At 34.4% G+C, this 10,328-nt stretch overlaps 4 protein-coding genes across 5 annotated transcripts in view; 2 read left to right on the top strand and 2 right to left on the bottom strand.

The window, feature by feature from the left end:
• The window catches only part of LOAG_12056 (hypothetical protein), a 3,047-nt gene extending 1,616 nt beyond the window's left edge, over positions 1–1,431 (top strand). Inside the window, exons 5-6 of the mRNA XM_020448471.1 lie at positions 133–223; positions 619–1,431. Of these exons, the coding sequence (XP_020301388.1) occupies positions 133–223; positions 619–765 (238 nt within the window). The 3' untranslated portion in view covers positions 766–1,431. The remainder of the gene's footprint in view (positions 1–132; positions 224–618) is intronic.
• Positions 1,432–2,911: 1,480 nt separating this feature from the next.
• Positions 2,912–5,327, top strand: LOAG_09463 (the record flags this gene model as incomplete). 2 transcript variants are annotated; one of them, XM_020447937.1, is made up of 5 exons in its annotated part: positions 2,912–3,052; positions 3,361–3,489; positions 3,680–3,766; positions 4,001–4,243; positions 5,157–5,327. In XM_020447937.1, the coding sequence occupies 5 exons, from the start codon at positions 2,912–2,914 to the stop codon at positions 5,247–5,249; spliced, it is 693 nt and encodes a 230-aa protein (XP_020301880.1). In that variant the 3' UTR covers positions 5,250–5,327. The 2 variants fall into 2 exon arrangements, with proteins under 2 accessions (XP_020301880.1, XP_003145038.1); XM_003144990.2 differs by lacking the exon at positions 5,157–5,327 and adding an exon at positions 4,699–4,888.
• Positions 5,328–7,010: 1,683 nt separating this feature from the next.
• LOAG_09462 (hypothetical protein) lies at positions 7,011–7,406 on the bottom strand (the record flags this gene model as incomplete). The annotated part of the gene is made up of 2 exons (XM_003144989.1): positions 7,011–7,198; positions 7,364–7,406. The coding sequence occupies 2 exons, from the start codon at positions 7,404–7,406 to the stop codon at positions 7,011–7,013; spliced, it is 231 nt and encodes a 76-aa protein (XP_003145037.1).
• Positions 7,407–8,549: 1,143 nt separating this feature from the next.
• On the bottom strand, positions 8,550–10,242 carry LOAG_09461 (hypothetical protein). Its single transcript, XM_020447936.1, has 3 exons — positions 10,050–10,242; positions 9,599–9,773; positions 8,550–9,116 (listed from the first exon to the last, which is right to left on the bottom strand). Exons 1-3 carry the CDS (start codon positions 10,118–10,120, stop codon positions 9,093–9,095), a joined length of 270 nt encoding a protein of 89 aa, XP_020301879.1. The 5' UTR covers positions 10,121–10,242; the 3' UTR covers positions 8,550–9,092.
• Positions 10,243–10,328: the final 86 nt, after the last annotated feature.

Here is a 10,328-nt window from a genome sequence, read left to right as displayed (position 1 = left end):
ATATATATATATATATATATATATATATATATGTGAGTGTAACTTTGTTTATTTTCCTCTCACTTTTTTTTCTTCCGATTTTCCTTTTTTCTGTTTGGAGAGAGAACTTTCTTGTATGTAATTTATTTGCAGTCAGTTCTTTTCTCATCTAATTGGGACACTGTTTCAATTATGGTGTGTTGCTATTGTATGGCGATGCTACGGTTTTCTGGGAGACAAAAAGGTTGTTTTTCAAAGAAGGATAGCTTTGTTCTAGTTTTGATATTGGGCAGTGCAGAGAGACGGCATTTTAAAGAAGTCAACGAATTAGTCCCATCGTCATCGAAGGACATCAGCATGTTTTTATTATCTCGGGACCACTCATAATTGAACCCATTCCCGACTTAAACGAAAAAATGTTTTTCTTCAACGTAATGTTGGACTGGAATTCAAAATCTTTGGATTATTTCATTTTAAAAGTCTTTGAAACTGAAAGTAATGCTTGCCGTATTTGTGTTAATCACTCTTGATAATACATTTCAGTTAGAGTTCATATTGTCGCATACATTAATTGAGGACTTTTGCTTCCAGTTAAAAGTGTAAATTCTATGAAAGTCGTCAAAAATGAGTGTATTTTAGGTTGTGCGACACATTGGAGAGCAGCTTTCGACGACTCAAGTAGCATTTCATTACGACGATATTTCACGTGAATACATAACGATGTCACAACCCCCACCGTACGCCGATACTGTGATCAGCCTAGACAAACAACCTCTTACGAAATAATAACTGAATTTTTGGCGACGCAAATCACAAACGGAAATCTCATGCGTATTTGACATGAGGTTTATAAAAATATTTTCTCTTCAGTCTGATAATTTTAGTTCATTGGCACATCGCAGTTATCTATTTATCCACTCCTTTTCCTTAATAACTTCGGGCTTTTAGGAACTTCTTTAAAAAATTGTGGCTTGTTAAATGATCACAAGTTGTACTTCTATTTAAACCATGTGCAGTAATCTATAAGCTTTATCTCTAATTTGAATTACCCATCAGTTTTTTAACTGAAATCCTTAATTTTGTAGAAGTTCCATTCGTTATCATTTATTTCTGATATTATTACTAGCATGGCTCCCGGTTTATTGTATAAGGGTTTATTCTATCGATGGTTTTTTCTATTATCATGGTTCGTAAAATTCAGGAAGCAGGATTTCCTGAAAATAAACATTGAGCTCATTATATATGATATTGTTATCAGAATTGAACATATGTGTTTCTCCTAAAATCTTACTTCATTTGGAATAAAATTCTCCTTATACTCTTTTCGATTTCAGCAATGGAATAGCTCCAGCTATAACAAAAACGAATTAAAAACTCATTGTTTTTCTAAACCTCAGCAGTGTATAACATATTGCAACTTGTTTTCATGTTAAAAAACATTCCACAATAAACGTCATTTCTGTTTGCATTACTGATTGCTTCCTTTTAGATAATGAAGGGAATGACAGATTCCTACCTTCTGTTCGTTAAGATTACTTCGAGACAAGCACTGGAGTTGATTTGCTTAGTTTCATTCTTAAAATTTGGGGAAAAGATCTGGAATGTTTCTGGGCGAAAGGCTTAATCCTTGATTCCATTCCTAATGCATTTTAAAAATGGAACTTGCTTTTATGATGCAGGGATTTTAGCTGTATTTCATTTTCTAAAGATTGTGCTAGACTTCAACTTCTACTGTGTTTTTGGTTGTCTTGAATTCTTGTATGTTGAATAAAACATCAATCGTTGCTACCATCCGTATGGATAGTAAACGGGGATGATTTCTGAAATTAGTATCAATGGACTTTACACCGAGAAGAGTGTTCTTGTCCGGATACGTTTCACTTTATTTTTCATGTGGGTCGGAAAGATCTCAGTATTTCCAGAATTCCGAGTGGAAACTCATGAGTGATGACAGGGCAGTTTTAGAATTGCTGTTCTGTCGTTGGGTCGCTCGCTGCTTTCTGAATTTACATACTTTTCTTTTTCATGCCAAACTTTCGCAGTGTTGGACTTTGCACCAACTCGTGAGAAAGAGGATGATTATCTGCCTGGTGCTGGATATTCTTAGAACTATAATTCCTTAGTTTAACACCTTTCCCTGATATCCTTCCCTTAAGGTCCCATTAAATTTTCTCGATTCTTATTGCCTCAGTAATTCTCTTCAGAAATTTATTATCACGCTTACTTGAAGCATTTGATTGGATGTCCCACTAACAGACAGCATTTTCACTTATTGTCACCATACTCCCAAAGAATTTCTGATCCCACCATTTTGGCTCCTTTCCTTCCCTGTGTTTGAGACATACTTACTTAATTATCATCATTTACTGAGACGATTGTAACTTGAAAATAAAGGGCAAGGTTTCTGCCAAAAGTGTTGGTTTCATTAAAAATTAGATCTGAAGTTACAATATGATCACTTCCTTTAGCTACTCGCATTGCGGCCTCAAGTCTAGTTGGGACTAATAGGGTAGTTATGAGCGATTCAGGAGTCGGTATCCCAGTTTCTGGACCCTCGTCTTCCAGACCTAGCCAAGACTAGAGAACCCACATGTTGAGATTGGAATTTGCACGGTGGAACCAACCTTATGCTTTTTCGCGAACATTGCGTTGCTCGGTGGAGTACGAAGGGCAGTTGCCTAGTGTTTCATGATTCGTTGAGTTGGGCAATCATTTCCGGGATTTTAGCGCTTAAGTAGCTGAAGACAACTAGTGATGTCAATATGAAGCTTAAGTAATCATATTCCGCACTAATTGCTTGTAAAACACTGCGTTGATTTACATCTCATAAATATTATTGTTATGAATGCATGCTTCGCCCACATTACTCACATGTTTGTCATCTTTTCAGATTTCGAGAAGCTTTAATGAGTGGAACTTGGAGTTAGCTGGAATGATACTATCAAAAATTGCAGCCTTGTATATCGTAGCTTTTGCTAGAGCCATTGAATTGACGTTTGAATTATCCGACAGTGCGAATCAGTGCTTTTTTGAGGATATTAAAGCTGGCATTGACTGCGTCATCGAATATCAGGTACTATACCTTAATTGTACAATTATACACATAGTTTCAGTCTTGCTTATACTGTCTTACTATTTATTGAAACGTAGAGATGGCTTAGTCCCATTATCACATAGAAAGTTTAAAATCTTTTATGATTAGAACATTACATTATATTCTCTTTTGCCAAAATTCTAATTTATTTCGGAACCAATTGTCTCCCTACGACCTCATTGACGTTCTCGACCTAAATTCTGAAACCAGAAGTGATCTTTTGCATCTCACATTCACCTATCGTTTTGTCCTTATGTGGCACATTTTCGTACTTTATCGTATTTCAGGTAGTAACAGGTGGTCAGTATGATGTAGATATGACTCTTCAAGATGAGAGAGGTAAAATCCTGTACAAAGGTGTCAAAAAGCAGTATGATAATTTTTCGTGGAAAACAGAAACAGAAGGAACATATAAGGTTTTTTTTTTTCCATTCTATGAAGTTCTAAGAATCCACTGAGCTGTTTGGAAAATATAAAATCAAGTCTTATGGAAAAAGTTGCTGCTATGCGAAATTACATTAGATTGAAAACCGTGTAAGTTCCTACTTCAAACGAATGAAGAAGTGTAGAGGACTTCCACTAATTTTTTTAGTTCATACTTTTCAGGCATGCTTCTCAAATGAATTTTCAACTTTTTCACATAAGGTAGTTTATATGGATTGGCAAAAGGAAACGAGGGTCAGCTCTTATCAGGTACAGTTTTTATTCACTTATATTAAAAGCCGGATAGCACTTCTTTTTATGATGTTTTTCATGTCATCTTGATTTGCAGAGATCAAGAAAAACAACCATGAAATCCGTTTTGGAACATCAGAAATCTTCATGTTATTACATTGTATAGAGTTATTACTTATATAGTTACCTTATACAGAACAAACCTATTATTGCACTCTACAATTTTGATAAAACTGGGGAAACATTTCCTAGTACTCTTCAGGCGATACTTTATCTCAAGGTATCGATAAGGTAACTTCACGAATAGCAGCCGTGACACAACTTGAAACATCTGCATCAGCTATTGGTGATCGGCTGAGGCTTATTGATGATTATCAAACACATCATCGATTGAGAGAAGCTACTGGACGTAAGCGCGCGGAGGATCTCAACGAACGCGTTTTAATGTGGTCTTTGGGACAAACGGCTATTATTATTACTTTGGGAATTGCACAGGTAATATACATTAAATATACACTAACTGACTAAATTTTTTTTTCCATCGAAATTCCCACAGAAAGATAAATCTTGCATCTTTTAATTTATGCGGTTTTTTCACTAAATGATAAAACTTTGGCGACGATTCATTCTGTTATGTTGCCACTCCTTTGAAACATAGAAATGTTTATTCTGAAGTATTAATATTCAGAGAAATCAGTACTGCTGCATAGTTGTTAATTATAGCTAATGGTATAGAATATTTTAAATCAAAAATAACAGTATATCCATTTATAAAAGGTATCAAAGGAAAAATAACTTTGAAAAGTTGGAGAAACTGAAAATCGCGCTTACCTTCGATGCAACTTGCTCTATTTGGATAACGAAATATGAGCTAAAGATTTCAATTTAGAATTATTTGACATTTATGAATTGAATAAAGTAAAACAGTCCATATTTGTGTTCATTTGCAGGTACTCCTACTTCGTTCATTTTTCACCGAGAAACGAACTATCTTCTAATGTGCTTTTTCATACTGAATACTTTGCCTTCTTATAATTCTTGTTTATTATTCACACCTCCTTCATAGCTTATTTGGTTTAAACACACCTTCTTCATAGCTTATTTGGTGCATGACTGGTCAGCAGGTCGTTTTTCCGGGGGTAATTTTCGGAATAAGTTCTATCATCTTCAGGTCGTATCGGAATTTTTTCTAGCTAGTGTATCTGAAACAGTGTGTGCTGCAATAAAATCAATTAAGGCTCTGAACATTACCGACACAAATCTGTTTCAGAAACCATTAACTTTTACTTGGAGATAATAGATTTATTGCAAAATTGAAATAAAGTGGTTTTTTCCAATGTAGAGGCGACTTTTTTTTTTTAAATAGGCTACTACTGAAAAGAAAATTGTTAAATCTTATTGTTTGCAGTTCTTCAGCATCGTTCTTGTTCTTGTTAGTATACGTGGCAGAAGTTGTCTCAGCCGAATTTTCATCCCGTGGTATATGCAAAAGACTTTCTAAAACCTTCTGGAAACTTTTCCCAAAATTTATAAAGATTTTCTGCTTTACTGTAGTGTATTTGTATGTCAGTTCCTATCAGCATATTCTTCATTTGCAATTGCTACAAAGGACTGAAAATCTTCAGTTGTTTCATGATGCAAGGGTCGGTAATTACGATACGACTGGTAGCGAATTATCTTTACTCTTAAATTTAAGCAAATTCAGTACTACATTTATGTTCGTGGTGATATAAGTTCTCTGGAAAAAATAAATTAACTTCAAGAATTCAATTTAACAATAACCTAACCATCACCAATAGTTGCCCTATTTTAAAAAACAATTTACATAATGCAGCATAATGAAAATAACTATTTATATAAAAGGAAACTGTACAAGATCGGCTAGTAGCAGTAAATATTCAAAAGTTGAAGATGTTGCAGCACAAATTGACGCATTGCGTTTAATGTTTGGAACACGCAAAAATGCATTTATGTGAGAAAGGAGTCATGCAACCCATGTCAGGTGAAACGATTGACACCGCAAATTTTAAATTTAAGTACGTTATGTGATGAAATGCAAACTGCTGAAGTTGAATGTGACGCAGTAAAGAAATGCAGTTAAAATTCCTATGTGATAGCTTGCTGTGTAGATCCAAGTCTAGTGGAGGATATATTTATCCTGATAGGGTAATTTATTCCATGTCCTTAAATAAGTCTCTCGGACATTAGCAGTCGAGCAGTTTTCTGAACACATTCTTCAAGATTCCGCAAAAATACTCAAGAGCATTTTTTATAACAAAGAATTTGGGAATTATTTCAGATGAAAGATAATTACATTATAAATAAAGTCATCTGTTTGTGATCTTGAGCGCTTTGCCACTTGATTTATTCAGTGAGAGTGGAATCACTAAAACGGAAATAATGTCCTTTCTCCAGATCGGTGTAAAAGTGTTCGTAATAATCAGAGAATGACTTGAAAACGATGCCATCTTCAGCCAGCCAAAAAAGGAAAACAATACGCTGCAGCCGTTCCATCAATGTTTAATACAAATTTATGCTGAAATTCCACTCCTTTTTCGCTTCATTTCCAAAGATTAATTTTAATTAAAATTATGTGTACGCAATATATAAATAAAACGGAGGGTAAATCTTGAAGAAATCTGGAAACGTTTCAATCGTTAACGTATGTTGAGATTGGCGAGAAAAGGAATACTGCTTGATCCCTGCATCCAGAAGACTAGGATGCAGTCTTGATAATTTCGCTATTTTAAGTTGTAACTGTAATGAAAGCCTATTTACTTATTCGAGAATGAGCCAGTAATACTTCCCTATTGGGGACGTCCATTATTACATTATATGAATAGAATGGATTTTCTATCCTTTTGGGACCGACTTCATAAATTTCAAAGTAATTACAGGAAATTTATATTTGAAAAAACATAACATACCTTATTGGAATCACAACTTGAAACGCAGATTCATCTTTTTTCTGTTGTTATCCATGATACTTCCCATTCATGACAGAATGTATATCAATGTAACCGACTCCATAGACTGACTTTATCAGCTCATTTGTTGGTAATACTGTATCCACTGTATCGTAAATTACATTGTACACTGATTTTCAAAGAACTACAGTGGTTTTTGTAAATTTAAGTAAACATACGATTAAGGGTTAAGTGGAAGGATCCTTGAGCTATTGGTCGACATGTTCTTGGTAATTACATCCATTATTTATTTTGTCAAATTCTCTATTATTCGATTTTAACTAAATACATCAGCACTAAACACCAAAAACACCAGCTCTGGAGCCACATCGGCTAATTACCAGGACGAGGTCATTTCCCGCCTTCACCAGCTGCCAATTGCCAAAATTAAAGATAAATTCGGTATTTGGCAAATATTTTCCATTAATGGCATGAATGCCGCACCAAGAAATACCAAAAACCAGTATATTCTCCAAAATACCCCCTGAAAAACCGAAAGAAAATCTGAATAAGTTAGGTTATGTTTTTCGGCAAAAAAAGTAACGGTTTTGTTGGAGTGCTGGTAGCAAACAAGAATAAGTGAACAACAGCCATTTGAAAAGTATTAGTAATGCATGAAGAACCATCAACAAACAAATTAAGGATTTACCCAAATCTGGTTCGCATTGTACAGCAGAAACAGCTGCAGTCATGTCGAATATCAGATTATGTAATGAGAAGGCCCGTAACACAATCGTAGAAAGCACGTATGATTTTAATTAGAAACGTTTTCCGTCATTTTCAGTGATAATGGCATAATGCATTGCTGTGACGCTGCTGCGGACTTGCCCATTTCTTTTTTACTGTCGTTAATACTTCTTCAAAATTAATCGCAGATAATGACTCAAATCACTGTCAAGCTGTGAATATTGTGATGTGCAACCAGTTTCGAAACAATCCCTTTCGGACAATCACAGTACTCCGAATAGAGTAAATCACCATCGGCGAAATAACATCAAGGCTATTGAAGAACCATGTGTTTAAAAACTGCATATTTAGCATCATTTTGCAAAGGAGAGAAATTAAACATATCATCCGAAAAAAAAATGCATACATTTGACATAAGAGTCTCTTCGTTTCGCCATATCGTAGCTGTCAAATGTATGCATGCGAGTATACGACGGATTACATCAGTGATTATCAAACCTATTTTGATTATAACTGGGGAGTCACATAATGGGACACCAATACGAACATTTACAACCATCTGTAGACAAGAAGACCATAACCGTAATCGTAACAGATATGAGCCGCCATGATAGTCAAGTAACTGGAATCTACAATTCTCCATAACATCCTCGGCAAAATCAAAAACAATATAATGTTTATAATAAAAACATTATTTTTAGCAATATAATTCAAGAAACTACGCTTGTTTTATGGAAAACAGATATTTTCAAAGACTATGTTCGTTTCGCCATATCGTAGCTGTATATGCAAATAGCGAACTGGTAAATCAAGTTTGAAGGTACCGAAACAAAATGGATCTCCAGCTTTCTCGATGGATGACAAAATAAATAAACCAGTAATGAATAAAAAGTAACAAAAACTCCCTATCATCTAAAACTGACATTCAAATTCTCCCTACAAATATCTAACAATTACTAAGAAGAAAAAGACATTTGGGGACAAGTTATCCATGGCGAGGTCTGATCATCAAGAAGTTTAACAGGATTTATTCCGCACGAGATCATCGACCAATAATCACTCTAATACTATTTATGTATCCGTCATCTCTGATAAAATTCACAAAAAAAATCGAAGTAACCTATTAGCCTTAGATTTAGTCTCAATGCAACTACGATCCATGCTGTTCAAAGAAAGAACTATAGAAAGAAAGCCTTGTAGTCCTGAGAATGAAAATTGAAATCAGTATAAAACACAAAGAAAAAGTGATGGAGCTTTTCAAATATGACAAACAAGATTATAAATAGATCTGAAAAACTGAGCACTGTGTGACGGTGAATTATTCGTGTGAAAGCAAAAAGCGCAGAAATGTGGGGAAAAAAAATCTAACTTTATCCAACTTTCAAACTTACAACAAACAACAAAGGTTAACAGAGACAGTACATAGCTTCATAGAAGACTATTAAGCTAAAAGAAATCAAGCCTTCAAGTTCAAGTTGACTTAAAAAAATTTTTTAAGTCAACTTAAAAAATTTTTATGCTGACTTAAAAATCTATTACTCTGTGAATTTTCCCTTACAAATGTATGACAAACCGTTACATTCCTTGAGGCTAGAAAACTTATTTGTTAAGGAAATATGTTCCAAATATAGTAATAAAGGAGTGGTTGTACTTCGTAAGTGATAGTGGTAGATTGAATGCTCTGACAACTTCTATTCGTCAACTTCTTCCTTGATCTGCAAAAAAACATGAGAATACAACTTATTTACTTCAAAGTTCACCACAGGTAGTTTTGACTCCATATCATTTCTCGATTTCAACTTATGTTTCTTACGGATGTTTTATCGACGATCCAAACTAATGATTAGCTCACTTAATCAAGAGCATGATTTAGGAGACTAGTGCTCGATTTGGTATATTAATTGTTTGTCATAATAATATGAAAATGATTTGAACAAACTAAAGCCAAAGGACCAAATCTAATTTCGAACTAAACTGCATCATTTGGCAAATAAACTAAATGACATTAGTGTACCGCAAGGAAAAGTGATGAAGAACTTGATTAATGAACCCATGTTAAAAAATTATCGAGACATATCAAAGTCTGAGCTTAATTCAAAACAAGAACTACGTATCGAAAATAATGCCAGTTCAGGACCTTTCAATTCAATACAAGAAACATTGTTTTGAAGAACTTAAATACTGAAACATGTTAGACCTTCTTTTTCTTGTGTTTTTTTTGTGGTGGGCCATCTTTATTAGTTTGACTCTCGCCAACCACACTTATCGTATCAGGACCATTACCACTACCAATGTCGCTACCTTCAGAAAATTTCCGTTTCTTAGAACTTTTTACTGTTGAATCTGCACAAGGATCGTATCGACTTGTAGTGCTAAAAAACATATAAAAATTGGAAAACCTTCGATTTACGACGGGGGCTGATGGATTTGCAAAACTGAATGAGAAAAAACGAGAATTCTAGCAAAGACTGGTGGAAATGAAATTAGAAAAATTCTGTAAGAAAAGCGAACCTTTCAAAAATTTCTGCTGATATCATATAGCATAAACGATTTATATGAACTTTCAATACGAAATTAAGCATACGAACTTTTTAGAAAAGAATAGAAACATAATCTGTAATACTGGATGGCAAAAATAGCTCAGTCACCTCTTATATATATAAGTATCATGTTGAGCAGGTTTTCCTGTTATTCTTTTTGGTCCTCGTTCCTGCTCCATTCGAATGAATGTTTCGATATAAGCTCGACTTTTTTCTCCAGGTTCAGTTCCCAGCGACTCGTCCGCAAGTGCGTCGATTCGAGTCGCTAGCGATACTTTTGCCGCCAGTTTACGAGCTACCTAATAATTATCTTGGAATAAAAAGACAACCAGTAATGCAGTGAAACATTATATTATCTTATATTATATTATATTAATATTACATTAT

This window comes from Loa loa, assembly GCF_000183805.2.
Source record: "Loa loa unplaced genomic scaffold supercont3.12, whole genome shotgun sequence".
NCBI lineage: Eukaryota > Metazoa > Nematoda > Chromadorea > Rhabditida > Onchocercidae > Loa > Loa loa.
The sequence above is the reverse complement of the archived record's forward strand: the minus strand, read 5'-3'. Positions and strand labels throughout refer to the sequence as shown.